Below are 19,831 nucleotides of genomic sequence, written 5' to 3' on the forward strand. Positions count from 1 at the left end.
ATATTTTTTCTAAATTTATGGACTACTTCTTTATCACATTTTTTCATAAACAGAAATGATTCATTTTAAATAGTCTATTTTATCAATAGTTTCCTTTTTAACTTAGCATATTTACATATTATTTATGATGTATTCCTCAGACATTCAACTACATTTCCTTCTATATTATTTAAAGTTTGGCCTTTCCTGAAAATTTTAATACGTCTGGAATTGTGTTTTGTATGCAATATGAGGTAGAGGTTGTCAAGAACTTTGAAGAGTTTTAGCTGTTACCCTACTTGCAAGCTAACAAGGTAGCTTGCCACAGTTTCATGAATGCTGGCAGAAGATAAGCGATTCCTGGGTCAGATCAAAGTTCTTTACTACTCACGTTAATAACAGGAGCTAGAGTGTCAGAATTCATGCCAGTTTCTCAGGCTCATTTCCCACAGAACAACTCAAAGAAGGTCAGGTGACTACTGCACATACAGTGAGTGGTGCTATTGAAGAGGAACCCCAAGCTTAGGGAACCCAAATCTCTTATGGTGGATGGTTAGCATGCCTGACCTTTGCCCCAGAGGGCCACCTTACCTATATTATACTGGAGAGCAATCAAACCTGCCTTATGCTCCAGAAGGAGATATGTTTGCTCTATAACCATGCTTGAGAAGATAGTCTGGAATAAAGGCAGCCAGTGCCTCTGCCTGTAAGACATGCAGAAATATGAGAAGCCGATAGAGAATTGTCTCTAACAAGGACAATTCCTCCCTCCCCTTGCCCCAATATTTATGACCAATTGTCTCAGCTTGGTTTAATGCATAGTCTCTCCTTTCCCCAGATATCTTTAATATAGTCAGGTTTAAATGTCTATATTAACATAATTTAGCATAATCAGTTTCCATATATGTATGTGTCTGTTTCTGGGCTCTCTGTTCTATTAATCAGTAGTCTACCTCTGTATCCACCCTGCGTACCTTACTTACTACAACTTTATAATAAATCCTGATCTCTGGTAGAGCAACTCCCTCCCCAACCTCCACAAATACCCACCTTATTCTTCTTCAGAAATGTCTCACACAGTCTAGTCCTTTCATTCTTCCTTGTATTTAAAAAATCTACACAGGTTCCAATGTAAAATATTTTTTCTTGCAATTCAGACCTTCCTTCTGGGATTGTTTTGCTTGCTCCAGAATTTTGTTTAAAACTTTCTATAGTAAACTTTATGCAGGTGTCTCTGTTGTAACTTCCCACCATAGATAGCTTCCAAGCTTTGGTTCCTGTACTCTGCATGCTGCCCTTTAAAAGCTAAATTTCTGATCTTCAGACATCAGCAGATGGTCTGAGGACAAGTGACAGTTTCAGCTCATTTATTTCTCTGCATGGATCCTTTCACATTGTTTTCAGCCTTTCAGAATTTTTCTTGCCTTTTTTTGGGCAGCTCAGCTATTCATTTTAAAAGGCATTTTGTCTATTTCACCTAACCTTTCTAGAAGTTTTGCACTGAAAGTGGTTTTCAAGATATCTAATCATTCATATTGCCAGAAACAGAAGTCTTGTGTCAATAGTGGTTTTAAAATTGTTTAATCTCACAGAATTGTATCTTGCACACAATACATATTCAACAAAGTGTGTTTAATTGAACTGAATAAGATTTTGGTTGGGTTTTTCTGATGCTGCCTCATCATTCCCAAATAACCCAGTACCTAATTTGGCATTTCCACTGTTAGATTATTATCCTCTCCTTAAAACTTTACAACATTAAAAAATATTTTAAACATACAGAAAGCAATATACTTGAAATCTTTGTACTTACCACCAAGATTAAATACATGTTAACGTAGTGTCCTATTTTCTTTAATCTATGGTTATATGGGTAGATAACAAAGCAATGTATATTATTTTGTGTACTTTAAAATTTTACATTAATAATACAGTGATATTCATACTTTTTTGAAAGTTTATTTTTTTCCCCACTCAACATCATGTTTGAAATATTTTCCATGGTGATACCCTAAGCTTTGATTCAATTATTCCAAGTCCTGTCTGTAATTTTATTATAAATTAAATTTTATTTAATAGTCCCTTTATTCTACAACAAATATTCTTATTATATATATATCCTCTTGAGCATGTATTTGAGAATTTTTAAAAATTAGTTGCCTAGAACTGAAAGTGTTCTATAATAGGATGTACTTAACTTTAACACATTAGGTATATCCAGTTTCTTATATCTGGTCTTTATGATTGTGATGACATTGATCATTATAGAAGATAGGACATTTTTAAACCTTATTTTATTATTTAATATTTACAATTTGTGAAAAGCACCTAGTACTGGTCTGGACAAGGATTATGCTGAATATATGTAGTGCCTGAAACCTTGTGTATAATTCAAATTATGCTGAAGTTTATACTATTCAATAATGAATAATTAGGTGATTTGGAAATTCATGCCCCCATTTTTTTCTATAGGTATTTATGAGCCTCCATTTATTGTACTACTGCAGTGAACCAACCTTGGATGTGAAAATTGCCTTTTGTCAGGTGTGTGTTCCTTACAGGTAAAACAAGGTACAGTATATTCACTTGTATTTCAATTTTGCCATCCCATCTTGCAAATGTTCCACACTAAAGTTAATGTTTATGTAATGTTAAAAGTAGCTTAGGAAGTAGAAGCTGGTACCTAGATGCTTTTTTTTCCCCCCAGTTCATTTATGTTAGAATAGGAATGAAGATAATTCTTTTTAATGTTTATAAATATAGTACTTGATCACTGCATAAAGTGATTTCTTACTAGATTTAACATCATTAATATGTCTTTTTCAAATCCTTAAAATGTGGTTTTATTCATCAAACTAGCTAAAGTCTATGATATTATTTTTCATCCAAGAACTGATGAGCCCCAAGTAGAGTACCTCTAGTACTGAAATATAATAATATGTAGGTAGTGCTCAGTTTGTTTTCTGATGTTCAGTTCTAACCAGTAGTTGATAACAAAGATAAAACAACAATAATGACTAATAAAGGTATCTTTAACCTACAGTGAACACTAGTGAGAATATGTTGTGCATGGACCAGATAAGAGTCTGCACTCCTGTGTTCATACAAGTGATATTCTTAAGAAAGAGCCCAGCTGGGGCACCTGTACCTACTCTAAGTATGTTTAGGTAGTTCTAACTTAAGCCTGTTGTCATGGCATAATTAATAGTGCTCATTTTTACTCTCAGGAATTTTTATTTGGCCAGTAAATTTCATGGTAACTCTATTCATACCCCAAGCAGAGAGCACTTCTGTTTTTTTCTGTAATGATTTTCATTGCATGTTATCATCACGATGGGCTGAAAACAGAGAATGACATGCATCCCTTGAAACAGGTTTAAAGAAAAACTCTGCAGCTTCTATTATTTTAATACAATATTTTCTGATTCTAGAAGTAACATGTACTGATTATAGAAAATATATAAAAATACAAAGGGAAACAAAACATTGGTAAATCTATTCTCCCTGAGCGTAGTTAGAATTTCTATGGAAAAGTAAAATGTGTTACGTGCTATGAATGGGATTTACTGTCTGTTTCATCTCCCTGACCTGTAAATTCTTGCAGTGCCAAAAGCCTCAGACTTTCAGATAACTTCTCTTCTCTAACTAGAACTCTGGATCTGGACATCTTGGTTTAGAAATTCCAAATCTGCCACTGATTAGCCATTTACTTGTGAGCTTGGGCAAGTTAGTTAACCTTGCTGTACTTCAGTTTATTTGTAAAAAGGGAAAAAAGTAATAGTACCTACCTTCTAGGTTTATGAGAATTAAGTGAGCTAATACTTGCATAGAACTGAGTACAGTGCTGGAATATATTTTTGTTAAATAGCTAACTAAATCTTAAATATATTTACATTCACTCTTCTGGTGCTCCCATTGAGTCCTAGTGTTTTAAATATTATCAGTATCTTGAATACTCCCCAGTTATATCTCCAACACAAACCTCTCCCCGAAACCAGACTCATAAACCCAATTGCTTGTTCTATATCTCAGCTCAGATGGCTAATAGGCATAGCAAATGATACATATACCAAACCAAACCCTTGATCTTTCCTCTAAAATTGCTCTGCTCTAATTCAGTAAATGCTAAATCCATCTTTCCAGTTGCTTAGAGCAAAATCTTCAGAATCATCTTTTGGACAATAATTTACATCCAATCTGTCAGCAAATTCTGTTGGCGCTACTTTAAAAATATATCTGGAATCTCACTACTTCTCACCATTTTCTCCAGCACCATTCTGATCCAAACCTGGATTATTGTAAGAGCTTCCACTTTTGCTCACCCCCAAATGGTTTACTCTCAAAACATCAGCAAGAGTGATATTTGAAAAATATAAGTGAGATCATGTCACTCCTTGGTTAAAAACAAAAAAAAGCAAAGCAAAAAAACCTTCCAGTCAAGTGAGATGTCTTCCCATCTCACTTATGGTAAAAGTTCTTAAAATAAATACACAAGCCTTTGCCATGTAGCCACCCAGACACCCCTCCTTCAAATGTTCTTCCTTTATTATCCACTTGGCTCACGCCTTCACCACCTTCAGGACTTGGCTCAAATGTCATTTTTAAGGGAGTCTTTCCTGCCTATCCTATTTAAAATTGCCCCTTCCTAATCTACACTGCCTACCCCACACCGACTACCCAACTTCCCTGTCTTTCTATTTTTTTCCCTCCATAACACTTTTTGGTATCTGATACACTATATATGTAACTAGCACGTTGCTTCTCTCTCTCTGCTAGAATGCATTTTTCAGTTGGGCAGGGATTGTTTTTCAGTGGTGTGCTGTGAGCTCACATAGGCTCACAAGAGTTGATTGTGCACATCCCTTCTCAGCTTTAAGTTCAATGATGTCAAGTTGGTAGATTGAACTTTGTCATGATAGGAATATGTACATTGTGTAAATAAACAATTACTGCTGATAAGTTCTCTCCTCTCTCTCACCCCCAGCCATTTGTTGAACAATTAGCAGCACATGGTTGGGATTTTGTCTCTTTTGCACACTGCTGTACTGTAGCACTAAGAATAGTATCTGGCATAGTGTGGGCTCGCACCAAATATTTGCTTAATGAATGAATGATATATGTTTGGTTAATGCAATCAATTGCAACTGTGGTAGTGCCCTGGTGAAAAATGAGCAGACCTGAATTTCTGGTTAAAATATCTGGGCCTACCATTTGCAAGCTGTATGACTGTGAGCCATTTCCTTAGTGTCCATGATCCTAGCCATTTACCATGGGCATTAGTACTTAAGAAACAAACCACAAACAAACAAAAAAGTTTATTTTTTACATATTTCAAGATTAAGTCTGAATTTCAAAAATTATCAATAAAAAAGCCTTAAAACTTCAGCTATTACTTTTAATCCAAAGAGTTTTTTTGTAGGTTGAAGTTATTTTTAAATCAGCTCCCAAAATTTGGGTACAGATGCAGAATGTCTATTTCTAGGAAGAGTTCTTTTAAAGCAAAGGAATAAAGAGAAGTGAAGCATGAACTTTCTTAATGACTCTGATTTTTTTGCTTACTATGAGCTTTTGATATCTAGAAAATATACATGCATATTCTGTATCTTAAAAATATCATAGCAAGCAGAATATTTCTAGTTGTGACTCAGAGTGCTTTATTTACTTTCCGGGTAGAATTTTTTTTTTTTTCGGTACGCGGACCTCTCACTGTTGTGGCCTCTCCCGTTGCGGAGCACAGGCTCCGGACGCGCAGGCTCAGCGGCCATGGCTCACGGGCCCAGCCAATCCGTGGGATCTTCCCGGACCGGGCCATGAACCCGTGTCCTCTGCATCGGCAGGCGGACTCCCAACCACTGCCCCACCAGGGAAGCCCAGGGTAGAATTTTTATTTGATGATAATGTTTATTTTTTTTCTTTCCTGTAGCTCTGAGCCTCATTTAGTATTCTAGTAATTTAAATAAAATACTGTATTTTTAGAGGCAGAATTATCTACTTGGGTTTACTTTCAAACTATGTGCTTTGGAAGCTTCTCATTTCATGAGATATCTCATGGATCCTTGGTATGCAGTGGTGTTTAACACCATCTCCAGCAGAGTTAGGTTGCTCCCAACTTCTTGCCACACAGACAATACACAAAGACCTTTAAGTAACTTATCAACAATTAGTGATCAAGTGTATCCAGAATTCAGGTCTCTTGAGTCTTAATCTGTGGCTTTAAAAAATTATATCATATTTATAATTTTTTCACTGTTATCAGTAAGAAATCACAGAAAATATAGAAAATAAAATTGCCCAGGTAGTTATTTATCAACAGTAAATATGTACATTATCTGTAGTAGTATTAACCTTTTTTTCTTAGTTGAATTATTTGAAGAACATGGGATTCATTGAGCTACTCCTATTAATTTCGTTGCTTTTTTCTTTAAAAAAGATCAAGCAGCTTTTGCAGGCAAGACGTTTCTTGTAATATTCTGGAGAGAAATTTGTCTTAGACGATGAAAAAATAATCTTTAGTTTGCACTTGTATGAATCCTTTACAAAAATATAGACTGACAGGGAATTGAAAGTGCAAAAGCTCTTGATCCTCCTGAGAAATAGGTAAGCCTTCGTCGCCTGCTTTTCTCAATTAAATAAAGAAGGGCAGAACTATTAAATTTCACTCTATGAATTTTTAAAAAAATCTGTGAAAAGTGCTATTTTTGGAACTCTGCTGTACTGAATAGTACAGGGCTTTATACACATGAAATATAAGAAATATATACACAGAGAGATAATGTGTGTTGGGAAACCTAATGCACACCCACTGGTGTCTACAGCATTTACCACATCCTGATTTGTGTTACCATTGGTTGTACAGGTTTGTGATTTCCCCACTCAATGGTGACTGCCTCTGGGGCAGGGCCAGGGCATCTTCATCCTTGTCTTCCAAGCCTGGAATTCTAGCTTAATTCAGTAAATGTTCAATAAATGCTTTTGGGTAAAAGAGGGTAAATAAAAACTCAGAAAAACACTGTGTCCTGAGTGGAAATTTGCTTGCCTTTCAAAATCAAGTCAACTTCTCAACATCTTACCATCTTACCATCTTGTATTATATTAATATATTTAATTGCATTTTGGTTAATTTGCTAATCATAAATCAGTGTTAGTCTAATATTTCTCTAAAAACGTATTAACTTATTGTCCTCTCTAAATGTTTACTGATGCATGAGTTGGTTATGAATCATTTAAAATGATTTCTTGATTTTCAGAAAGCCTGAGAGATAGAAGGTTCAAATCAGTGAATCAACAATTATGAGTCTAAGTAACACTAGAAATAAAGGGACTGAGCTCAGTGGGCTTCTTTCTGTTAGGACATAGAAACTCTTCATGCCTTCTTACATTGTCTATGCAATGAGACATCTACACATCGACTGATTATTTATTGATTCCATCATTCATTTATTCAACACATCTTTACTCAGTGCCTATAACATGTATCTGTAACTTGTAGAAATTAGGGGTACAGGGTGAGTATGGTTACTCTCCTCAAAGAACACACTGTCTAGTCTAAAGCACAGTAGAGAGTGGCTAGGCTTATAAACATAAGGAAAACCTATTCCACTTTGAGTTAAAAACCTCAGTGGTAACTATGGGCTAAACAATAACGAGTGAGAAAAGAAAACACCCCAATACTTACCAAATGCTTACTATGTATGATGACTTCACTAAGATTTTATTTCATTTAATCTTTAGAGTGCCATTAATTACCAAGACAGAATTCAATTATGTTTTATTCTGGGATTGGAAATCTCAGCCATTATACTAGAAGGTCTTTCTCTAGTCCCATTATGAACTTTTTGAAATCTTCTATCAGTTATACAGTGTTTTGACTGAAGTGAGTAGCAACTAAATATAACTAAGAAAAAAATACTATGATTAAATGCAAAGAAGCTTAAGATTCTATTGGTCACCAGTAGGAAAAAAAGAAGACTTTTATATATATTCCAAAGGACAGTTGTGATATATAAGGTCTAAAATATTACTGGGGATATGACAGAAATAGCAGTCTCTTTGTAGAGCTCTTACTAACAAAATTGTTCTTCAGTGTTTTTTGAGGTCTTAGTGTTTTTTGGTATAGCACCTTGTTAGATATGATAGCCAAGACTGAGCATGTTGAATTTTTTCTAGTTAAAGCAATGCTTTTCTTATAATAGATATAAAATATTACTAGATGAGTTGACTTGTTAACTAAATGTTATTTTGCTACTCTAATGTCTGGATAACAAAAGCAATATGTGTGTATATGTAATAATTTTCCTAGCCACAGATGATGGCTGTTCTAAATAAATAAAAACTTAACTCTTCAGCAAATTTCAAAAGAGTAAATTTAGTGTTACATTTGTGTCTTCTACCTGGGGCAGTTTTTTTCTTAAGATTTATTAAGTTATTCCAGTTAATAAATAGATTCAGTTATGTTACTAAATCTTATCTAACAAAAAATGTACAGGTCCTACTTAAGATTCGGTTCTGTAATGATGAACTTCTCTGTATTAGTTTATGAGTATGTGTTTGGTTTGCTTGAAGCACATAAAGTTCGGACTTGACTTCTTCTTGAATGATCTTGACCTGAATGTAAATGTAGCTTAATACTATGAGTTTAATTATGGTTGAGGTAGTAATCAGTTAAGTGAAGTTATCGCTTATATCTGTCAAAATTGTTATGCTGTAAAATATCCCAGAATTATCTGTGGTTTTTCAGTGCATAGTTAATAATGCTGTGTCAGAAAAGCACCAAATTGTGGATTTCATTTTAATCTATATAAGTGTTCCTAAGAAATCAACTAATTCCTTAAATACACTGTTTTAATTTATTACACTTTGAATGTTAAGACTTTAGAAAATATATTAAATGATGATTTTTCTTTTCTGCACAGGCATTTTCTGAGGTTGTGGTGTGTGATAAGCAAAGGCTGAATTTTTCAGTAGGTTAAGAAAAATAATGTCCACTTTTGTTCTGAGTTCTAAAACCAGTACTAATCAGGAATGTGTCATTCAACTCTTCTATTGTTCACCTTCTCTAAAGGTGAATATTTATTTGGCTGTTTACTCGATACATCTCTAACTCATTCTAAAAAAAGGCAAGGTAGTTACAAAATACATATTTAAGAGAAGAAAACCAATATGTTGAAGAATGTGTAATTACTAAAATTAGGTATAAATTAGATCTTTTTATAATTGTACAATGAGAGAATGATAATAATATCATATAGGATTTAAGAATAATATTCTTTATGGTATAAATGAAAATAAGACTTTAATGTTCCATATTTTTTTAAAATAATGTATATTTTAGTTCCACTTTGATTCAGAAAATTTTTTTTAACGTCTTTACTGGAGTATAATTGCTTTACAATGTTGTGTTAGTTTCTGCTGTATAACAAAGTGAATCAGCTATATGTATACATATATCCCCATATCCGCTCCCTCTTGTGCCTCCCTCCCACCTTCCCATCCCACTCCTCTAGGTGGTCACAAAGCACCAAGCTGATCTCCCTGTGCTGTGCAGCTGCTTCCCACTAGGTATCTATTTAACATTTGGTAGTGTATATATGATAATGCTACTCTTCACCTTGTCCCAGCTTACCCTTCCTCTACCCTGTGTCCACAAGTTCATTCTCTACGTCTGTGTCTATTCCTGCCCTGCCCGTAGGTTCATCAGAACCTTTTTTTTTTTTTTTTTTTTTTTTAGATTCCATATATGTGTGTTAGCATACGGTATTTGTTTTTCTCTTTCTGACTTACTTCACTCTGTATGACAGTCTCTAGGTCCATCCACCTCACTACAAATAACTCAGTTTCATTCCTTTTTATGGCTGAATAATATTCCATTGTATATACGTGCCACATCTTCTTTATCCATCATCTGTGATGGACACGTAGGTTGCTTCCATGTCCTGTATATGGTAAATAGAGGTTCAGTGAATATTTTGGTACATGACTCTTTTTGAATTATGGTTTTCTCAGGGTATATGCCCAGCAGTGGGATTGCTGGGTCATATGGTAGTTCTATTTGTAGTTTTTTAAGGAATCTCCATACTGTTCTCCATAGTGGCTTTATCAATTTACATTCCCACCAGCAATGCAAGAGGGTTCCCTTTTCTCCACATCCTCTCCAGAATTTATTATTTGTAGATTTTTTGATGATGGCCATTCAGAGTGGTGTGAGGTGAAACCACACTTTGGTTTTGATTTGCATTTCTCTAATGATTAGTGATGCTGAGCATCTTTTCATGTGTTTGTTGGCAATCTGTATATCTTCTTTGGAAAAATGTCTATTGAGGTCTTCCACCCATTTTTGGATTGGGTTGTTTGTTTTTTTGATATTGAGCTGCATGAGCTGCTTGTAAATTTTGGAGATTAATCCTATGTTAGTTGCTTCATTTGCAAATATTTTCTCCCATACTGAGGGCTGTCTTTTCGTTTTGTTTATGGTTTCCTTTGCTGTGCAAAAGCTTTTAAGTTTCATTACGTCCCATTTGTTTATTTTTGTTTTTATTTCCATTTCTTAAGAGGTGGGTCAAAAAGGATTTTGCTGTGATTTATGTCATAGAGTGTTCTGCTTATGTTTTCCTCTAAGAGTTTGATAGTGTCTGGGCTTACATTGATGTCTTTAATCCATTTTGTGTTTATTTTTGTCTATGGAGTTAGGGAGTGTTCTAATTTCATTCTTTTATATGTAGCTGTCCAGTTTTCCCAGGATCACTTATTGAAGAGGCTGTCTTTTCTCCATTGTATATTCTTGCCTCCTTTTTCAAAAATAAGGTGACCATATGTGCATGGGTTTTCTCTGGGATTTCTTTCCTGTTCCATTGATCTATATTTCTGGTTTTGTGCCAGTACCATACTGTCTTGATTACTGTAGCTTTGTAGTATACTCTGGAGTCAGGGAGCGTGATTCCTCCAGCTCCGTTTTCCTTTCTCAAGATTGCTTTGGCTATTTGGGGTCTTTTGTGTTTCCGTACAAATTGTGAAAGTTTTTGTTCTAGTTCTGTGAAAAATGCCAGTGGGAGTTTGATAGGGATTGCACTGAATCTGTAGATTGCTTTGGGTAGTAGAGTATTTTCACAACGTGGATTCTTCCAATCAAAGATTGTGGTATATCTCTCCATCTGTTTGTATCATCCTTAATTTCTTTCATCAGTGTCTTATAGTTTTCTGCATACAGGTCTTTTTTCTCCTTAGGTAGGTTTATTCCTAGATATTTTATTCTTTTTGTTGCAATGATAAATGGGAGTGTTCCCTTAATTTCACTTTCAGATATTTCATCGTTCATGTCTAGGAATGCAAGGGATTTCTGTGCATTAATTTTGTATCCTGCTACTTTACCAAATTCATTGATTAGCTCTAGTAGTTTTATGGTGACATCTTTAGGATTCTCTATAAATAGTGTCATGTCATCTGCAAACAGTGACAGCTTCACTTCTTTTCTGATTTGGATTCCTTTTATTTCTTTTTCTTCTCTGATTGCTGTGGCTAAAACTTCCAAAACAATGTTGAATAATAGTGGTGAGAGTGGACAACCTTTCTTTCTTCGTGATCCTAGTGGAAATGTTTTCAGTTTTTCACCATTGAGGATGATGTTGGCTGTGGGTTTGTCATGTATGGCCTTTATTATGTTGAGGTAAGTTCCCTCTTTGCCTACTTTCTGGAGGGTTTTTATCATAAATGGGTGTTGATTTTTGTCAGAAGCTTTTTCTGCATCGATTGAAATGATCATGTGGTTTTTATTCTTCAATTTGTTAATATGGTGAATCACATTGATTGATTTGAGTATTTTGAAGAATCCTTGCATCCCTGGGATAAACCCCACGTGATCATGGTGTGTGATCCTTTTAATGTGCTGTTGGATTCTGTTTGCTAGTATTTTGTTGAGGATTTTTGCATCTATGTTCATCAGTGATATTGGCCTGTAGTTTTCTTTCTTTGTGACATCTTTGTCTGGTTTTGGTATCAGGGTGATGGTGGCCTCATAGATTGAATTTAGGAGTGTTCTTCCCTCTGCTATATTTTGTAAGAGTTTGAGAAGGACAGGTGTTAGCTCTTCTCTAAATGTTTGATAGAATTTGCCTGTGAAGCCAGCTGGTCCTGGGCTTTCTTTTGTTGGAAGGTTTTTAAGCACAGTTTCAATTTCAGTGCTTGTTATTGGCCTGTTTATATTTTCTATTTCTTCCTGGTTTCTGTCTCAGAAGGTTTTGCTTTTCTATGAATTTGTCCATTTCTTTTAGGTTGTCCATTTTATTGGCATATAGTTGCTTGTAGTAATCTCTCATGATCCTTTGTATTTCTGCAGTGTCAGTTGTTTCTTCTCCTTTTTCATGTCTAATCTATTGATTTGACACTTCTCCCTTTTTTTCTTTATGAGTCTGGCTAATGGTTTATCAATTTTGTTTATCTTCTCAATGAACCAGCTTTTAGTTTTATTGATCTTTGCTACTATTTCCTTCATTTCTTTTTCATTTATTTCTGATCTGATTTTTATGATTTCTTTTCTTCTGCTAGCTTTGGGTTTTTTTTTTTCTTCTTTCTCTAATTGTTTTAGGTGTAAAGTTAGGTTGTTTATTTGAAATTTTTCTTGTTTCTTGAGGTAAGATTGTATTGCTGTAAACTTCCCTCTTAGAGCTGCTTTTGCTGCATCCCATCGGTTTTGGCTTGTCGTGTTTTCATTGTCATTTGTTTCTAGGCATTTTTTGATTTCCTCTTTGATTTCTTCAGTGATATTTTGGTTATTTAGTAGCGTATTGTTTAGCTTCCATGTTTTTGTGTTTTTTACAGATTTTTTCCTGTAATTGATATCTAGTCTCATAGCTTTGTGGTCAGAAAAGGTATTTGATACGATTTCAGTTTTCTTAAATTTTGCAAGTTTTTATTTATGACCCAAGACATGATCTATCCTGGAGAATGTTCCACGAGCACTTGAGAAGAAAGTGTATTCTGTTGTTTCTCAATGGAATGTCCTATAAATATCGATTAAGTCTATCTGTTTTAATGTGTCTTTTAAAGCTTGTGTTTCCTTATTTATTTTCATTTTGGATGATCTGTCTTTGGTGATAGTGGGGTGTTAAAGTCCTTTACTGTGATTGTGTTACTGTCGAGTTCCTCTTTTATGGCTGTTAGCATTTGCCTTGTATATTGAGGTGCTCCTATGTTGGATGCATAAATATTTACAATTGTTATATCTTCTTCTTGGATTGATCTCTTGATCATTATGTAGTGTCCTTCTTTTTCTCTTGTAATAGTCTTTATTTTAAAGTGTATTTTATCTGATTTGAGAATTGCTACTCCAGCTTACTTTTGATTTCCATTTGCATGGAATATCTTTTTCCATCCCCTCACTTTCAGTCTGTGTGTGTCCCTAGGTATGAAGTGGGTTTCTTGTAGACTGCATATATATGGGTCTTATTTTTGTATCCATTCAGCCAGTCTGTGTCTTTTGGTGGGAGCATTTAATCCATTTACATTTAAGGTAATTATCAATATGTATGTTCCTGTTTCCATTTTCTTAATTCTTTTGGGTTTGTTATTGTAGTTCTTTTCCTTCACTTGTGTTTTCTGCCTAGAGAAATACCTTTAGGATTTGTTGTAATGGTGGTTTGGTGGTGCTGAATTCTCTTAAGTTCTTTGTTTGTAAAGGTTTTAATTTCTCTGTCAAATCTAAATGAGATCCTTTCTGGTTAGAGTAATCTTGGTTGTAGGTTTTTCTCTTTCATCACTTTAAATATGTCCTGCCACTCCCTTCTGGCCTGTAGTGTTTCTGCAGAAAGATCAGCTGTTAACCTTATGGGGATTCCCTTGTATAGTATTTGTTGCTCTTCCCTTGCTACTTTTAATATTTTTTCTTTGTATTTAAGTTTTGATAGTTTGATTAATATGTTTCTTGGCGTGTTTCTCCTTGAATTTATCCTTTATGGGACTCTCTGAGCTTCCTGCACTTGATTGACTATTTTTTTTCTATGTTAGGGAAGTTTTCAACTATAATTTCTTCAAATATTTTGTCAGACCCTTTCTTTTTCTCTTCACCTTCTGGGACCCCTATACTTCAAATGTTGGTGTGTTTAATGTTGCCCCAGAGGTCTCTGAGACTGTCCTCAATTCTTTTCATTATTTTTACTTTATTCTGCTCTGTGACAGTTATTTCCACTATTTTATCTTCCTGGTCACTTATCCATTCTTCTGCCAAGTTATTCTGCTACTGATCCCTTCTAAAGTATTTTTAATTTCATTTATTGTGTTGTTCATCATTGTTTGTTTGCTCTTTAGTTCTTCTAGATTCTTGTAAAATGTTTCTTGTATTTTCTCCATTCTATTTCCAAGATTCTGGATCAACTTTGCTATCATTACTCTGAATTCTTTTTCATGTAGACTGCCTATTTCCTCTTCATTTGTTAGGTCTGGTGGGTTTTTACCTTGCTCCTCCTCTGCTGCATATTTCTCTGTTTTCTCATTCTGTTTAACTTACTGTGTTTGGGGGCTCCATTTCGCAGGCTGCAGCTTCATACTTCCCATTGTTTTTGGTGTCTGACCCCAGTGGATGATGTTGGTTCAGTGGGTTATGTAGGCTTCCTGGTGGAGGGGACTGGTGCCTGTGTTCTGGTGGGTGGGGTGTATCTTGTCCTTCTAGTGGGCAGGGCTGCATCTGCTGGTGTGTTTTGCAGTGTCTGTGAACTTAGTATGACTTTAGGCAGCCTCTCTGCTAACAGGTGGGGTTGTGTTCCTGTCTTACTAGTTGTTTGACATGAGGCGTTGAGCACTGGAGCTTGCTGGCCATTGGATGGAGCTGGGTCTTAGTGTTGAGAAGAAGATCTCTGGGAGAGCTCTTGCCAATTGATATTATGTGGGGCCGGGAAGTTTCTTGTGGTTCAATGTCCTGGGCTTGGCCTTCCCACCTCAAAGACTCAGGCTTGACCCCCAGCTTGAGCACCAAGATCCTGCCAGCCACACGGCTCAGAAGAAAAGCAAGAGAGAATAACAAAAAAACAAAAACAAAACCAACAGAACCCTAGTATAAATGGTAAAAGCAAACCTGTACAGACAAAATCACACAAAGAAGCATATACATACACACTAAGAAAAAAAGGAAAAAATATATATATTAAAAAAAGGGAAGAGAGCAATGAAACCAATAAGCAAATCCATCAATGATAAACACTAAATACTATACTAAGATAAAAATAAAACCAGAAACAAATTAGACACAGAAGGCAAACCCCAAGTCTGCTGTTGCTCCCAAAGTCCACTGCCTCAATTTTGCAAACATTCATTGTCTATTCAGGTATTCTTCAGATTCAGGGTCTATCAAGTTGACTGTGGGTATTTAATGTGCTGCTCCTGAGGGTGCTGGGAGAAATATCCCTTTCTCTTCTTTGTTCACACGGTTCCTGGGGTTCAGCTTTGGTTTTGGCCCCACCTCTGCAAGTAGGTCTCCCTCAGGTGTCTGTTCCCTGCCCAGACAGGAGGGTGTTAAAGCAGCAACTGATTAGGGCTCTCTTGCTCACTCAGGCTGGGGGTAGGGAGGAGTATGGTAGTCATAATTGGAATGTGGGGTGAGCCTGTGGCAGCAGAGGCCGGCATGACGTTGCAACAGCCTGAGGTGCACCGTGTGTTCTCCCAGGGAAGTTGTCCCTGGATCTTGTGACCCTGGCAGTGGTGTGCTGCATATGCTCCGGGGTGGTGTTGTTAGTGACCTGCTCTGGCACACAGGACTCTTGGTGGCAGCAGCCACAGAGTTAGCAGTTCATGTCAGTCTCTGGGGTCTGAATTGATAGCTGCGGCTCACGCCTGTCTCTGGAGCTTGCTTAGGCAGTGCTCTGCTTTCTGTGGGCACACTGGGAAGGAATCCCCTCTCCTCACACACACCAAAACAAAGGTCTCTTGCCTCTCCGGCAGGTCCAGACATTTTCCTGGACTCTTTCCCGGCTATCTGAGGAGCACTAGCTTCCTTCACTCTGTCTTCATACAGACAACCCCAGTCCTCTCCCTGGGGTCTGACCTCCAAAGCCTGAGCCTCAGCTCCCAGCCCCAACCTGGCCCGGTGGGTGAGCAGACAAGCATCTCAGGCTGGTGAGTGCTGGTCGCCACCGATCTTCTGTGTGGGAATCTCTCTGCTTTGCCCTCTGCACCCCTGTTGCTGTGCTCTCCTCCATGGCTCCAAAACTTCCCCCCCACACACCCACCATCTCCGCCAGTGAAGGGGCTTCCTAATGTATGGAAACTTTTCCTCCTTCACAGCTCCCACCCAGAGGTATGGGTCCCATCCCTATTCTTTTGTCTCTGTTTTTTTCTTTTGCCCTACCCAGGTACGTGGAGATTTTCTTGCCTTTTGGGAAGTCTGAGATCTTCTGCCAGCATTCAGTAGGTGTTCTGTAGGAGTTGTTCCACATGTAGATGTATTTTTGATGTATTCGTAGGGAGGAAGGTGATATCCACGTCTTACTCCGCCACCATCTTGAAAGTCCAATGTTCCATATTCTTAAATGTAGCATTTCAATTTTCCCTTCCAAAAAAACAAAAGCATGTTTTAGAGATAAGTCAGTGAAATCCAGATAACTCACTTTAAACATTTTGATTCTTAAATGAATTTTTATTCTCCTTATGATGAAACAACCTTTTCCTCCTACCCTGAGAAAGTATTTTTAAAAAATTAACCGTTATTTAATTAACCTTGAAATTTTGTCCCATCTTGATTATATAATACCTCTTATTATTGCCTATTTTATGCTTCTTTTTTCTTTATTAAAGACAAATTCCAGATATGCAGATCAGAAGTGTACATAGAATTCAAGGTGATTAGCTTAGTAGTTAGATCATTGTGATAATGAAGCCGGCATTCTAACTTTGATCCTGTAAGGGACAATTTAATATTAAACTCCATGAGGACAGGAGCTTTATGTTCTCAGTGCTTAGAACATTACTTGGCACATTGTAAGGCCAAAAGAAAAATTTATTGAATGAAAAACATACTGCAATAGTGGATAGACCTCAAATCTCAGTAACTTATTAGAACAAAAGTTTATTTCCTGTTATACAAAGTCTAGAACAGGTTGGTAAGGACTCTCCTCTATCTGGTGACTTAGAAATTTTGTCTTCTGTCATCTTGTGACTCAGGAACTGCCATCTTGTGATGTCCAGTTAAGGCATCACAGTGTGGAAAGAGGTGGATTGTAGAGGCACACCTCTTAAATGCCTCTGCATTTAGATGATACCTGCCACTTCTTCATGTAGTCCACTGGCCAGATACAGCAACTTGGCCCCAACAGAACTGCAAGGGAGCTGGGAAATGTAGTAGAGCATGTGGGTACCCACAGAACAACTGTCTTCACCACAAATGAAAACACAGAAAAGTATTTTATTACCTGACCATTCTGAACCCTGTTGGTTATACATTGATTTTATAGCAGTATCATAGTGTCTTGGGATGGCACTATGGCCCAGGCCAACTTCTGGCTAAAAACATTCTAAAACTACTAATTAGCTATGTCTTTAAATGTTATCTAACTTCTCAATAATAATGGTAACTATAGTAATAGTAATAATAATAACAACAAACAACTTTTTTAAAAAATAAATTAATTTTATTTATTTATTTTTGGCTGCATTGGGTCTTCATTGTTGTGCACGGGCTTTCTCTAGTTGAGGTGAACGGGGGCTACTCTTTGTTGTGGTGCGTGGGCTTCTCATTGCTGTGGCTTCTCTTGTTGGGGATCACGGGATCTAGGCACACGGGCTTCAGTAGTTGTGGCTCATGGGCTGTAGAGTGCAGGCTCAGTAGTTGTGGCACATGGGCTTAGTTGCTCCACGGCATGTGGGATCTTCCCGGATCAGGGCTCGAACCCATGTCCCCTGCACTGCTAGGCAGATTCTTAACCACTGTGCCACCAGGGAAGCCCAACAACAAACAACTTTGTTGAGAGTTTCCTGTAAGCTTATACCATGCTAAGAGCTTTACATAGATTAGCACGTTTAACTTTCCCACTAATCAAAAGAAGTAGATTACAGGCATACCTTGTTTCATTGTGCTTCACTTTATAGTACTTCACAGGTACTATTATTTTTACAAATTGAAGTTTTGTGGCCACCCTGCATTGAGCATCTGTATTAGTGTCATTTTTCTAACAGCATTTGCTCACTTTGTGTCTCTGTGTCACATTTTGGCAATTCCCACAGTATTTCAAACTTCTAAATTATTATTATATTTTTTATTATATTCTGTGATTGGTGATATTTGATATTACTATTGTAATTATTTTGGGGGGCACAATGAACGGGGCCCATTTAAAATGAGGACCTTAATTGATAAATGTTGTGTGTTCTGACTGCTCCACCAACAGGCTGTTCCCCTGTCTCTCTCCCTCTCCTTGTGCCTCCCTATTCCCTGAGACACAAAAATATTGAAATTAGGCCAATTAATAATCTTACAATGCCTTATAAGTATTCAAGTGAAAGGAAGTGTTGTATGTCTCTCACTTTGAATTGAAAGCTAGAAATGATTAAGCTTAGTGAGGAAGGCATTGAAAGCTGATATAGGCCAAAAGCTAAGCCTCTTGTGCCAAATAGTTAGCCAAGTTTTGAATACAAAGGAAAAGTTCTTGAAGGAAATTAAAATCACTACTCCAGTGAACACACAAATGATAAGAAAATGAAACATCCTTATTGCTGATATGGAGAAAGTTTTAGTGGTCTAGATAGAAGATCAAACCAGTTACAACATTCCCTTAAGCCAAAACCCAATCCAGAGAAAGGCCCTAACTCCCTTCAATTCTATGAAGGCTGAGAGAAATGAGGAAGCTACAGGAGAAAAGTTTGAAGCTAGCAGAGGTTGGTTCATGAGGTTTACGAAAAGAAGCTATCTTCTTAACATTAAAGTGCAAGATGAAGCAGCAAGTGCTGATGTAGAAGCTGCAGCAAGTTATCCAGAAGATCTAGCTAAGGTAATTAATGAAGGTGGTGATACTGAACAACAGATTGTCAACATAGACGAAACAGCCGTCTATTAGAAGAGGATGTCATTTAGGACTTTCATAGCTATAGAGGAGAAGTCAACGCCTGACTTCAAATCTTCAAAGGACACGCTGACTCTCTTGTTAGGGGTTAATATACCTGGTAACTTTAAGTTGAAGCCAATGCTCATTTGCCACTGCAAAAGTTCTAAGGCCCTTAAGAATGATGCTAAATCTACACTACTTGTGCTCTAAAATGGAACAAGGCCTAGATGACAGCACATCTGTTTACACTATGGTTTACTGAATAATTTAATCCCACTGTTGAGACCTACTGTTAAGAAAAAAGATTCCTTTTGAAATATTACTGCTCATTGACAATGCACCCGGTCACCCAAGAGCTCTGATGGAGATGAAATTAATGTTGTTTTTGTGCCTGCTAACACAACATCCATTCTGTAGTCCATGGATCAAGAAATAATATCCAGTTTCAAGTCTTATTATTTAAGACATTTTGTAAGGACATAGCTGCCATAGACAGTGATTCCTCTGATGGATCTGGGCAAAGTAGATTGAAAACCTTCTGGAAAGGATTCACCATTCTAGATGTCATTAAGAAAATTTGTGATTCAAGGGAAGAGGTCAAAATATCAATTTAACAGGAGTTTGGAAGAAGTTGATTTTAACCCTCATGGATAACTTTGAAGGGTTCAAGACTTCAGTTGAGGAAGTAACTGCAGATATGGTGGAAACAGCAAGAGAACTAGAATTAGAAGTGGAGCTTGAAGATGTGATTGAATTGCTGCACTCTCATGATAAAACTTTAACAGATGAGGAGCTGCTTCTTAGGGATGAACAAAGTAAGTAGTTTCTTGAGAAGG

At 36.6% G+C, this 19,831-nt stretch overlaps 1 protein-coding gene across 6 annotated transcripts in view; it reads left to right on the top strand.

Annotated features, from left to right (window-relative positions):
* MAPK10 (mitogen-activated protein kinase 10) overlaps positions 1-19,831 on the top strand; it is a 350,858-nt gene that overhangs the window by 180,660 nt on the left and 150,367 nt on the right. For 4 of the 6 annotated variants that reach the window (XM_027095836.1, XM_027095831.1, XM_027095835.1 and 1 more), the window contains exon 2: positions 2,452-2,523. In XM_027095836.1, coding sequence (XP_026951637.1) covers positions 2,458-2,523 — 66 coding nt within the window. In that variant the 5' untranslated portion in view covers positions 2,452-2,457. Of the gene's footprint in view, positions 1-2,451; positions 2,551-19,831 lie in introns of those variants that run through there. The other 2 variants (XM_027095833.1, XM_027095834.1) reach the window with 1 other exon arrangement.

Source organism: Aethalodelphis obliquidens, unplaced genomic scaffold (assembly GCF_003676395.1).
Source record: "Aethalodelphis obliquidens isolate GAN/ISIS:26980383/991018 unplaced genomic scaffold, ASM367639v1 scaffold95, whole genome shotgun sequence".
NCBI classification, from domain to species: Eukaryota; Metazoa; Chordata; class Mammalia; order Artiodactyla; family Delphinidae; genus Aethalodelphis; species Aethalodelphis obliquidens.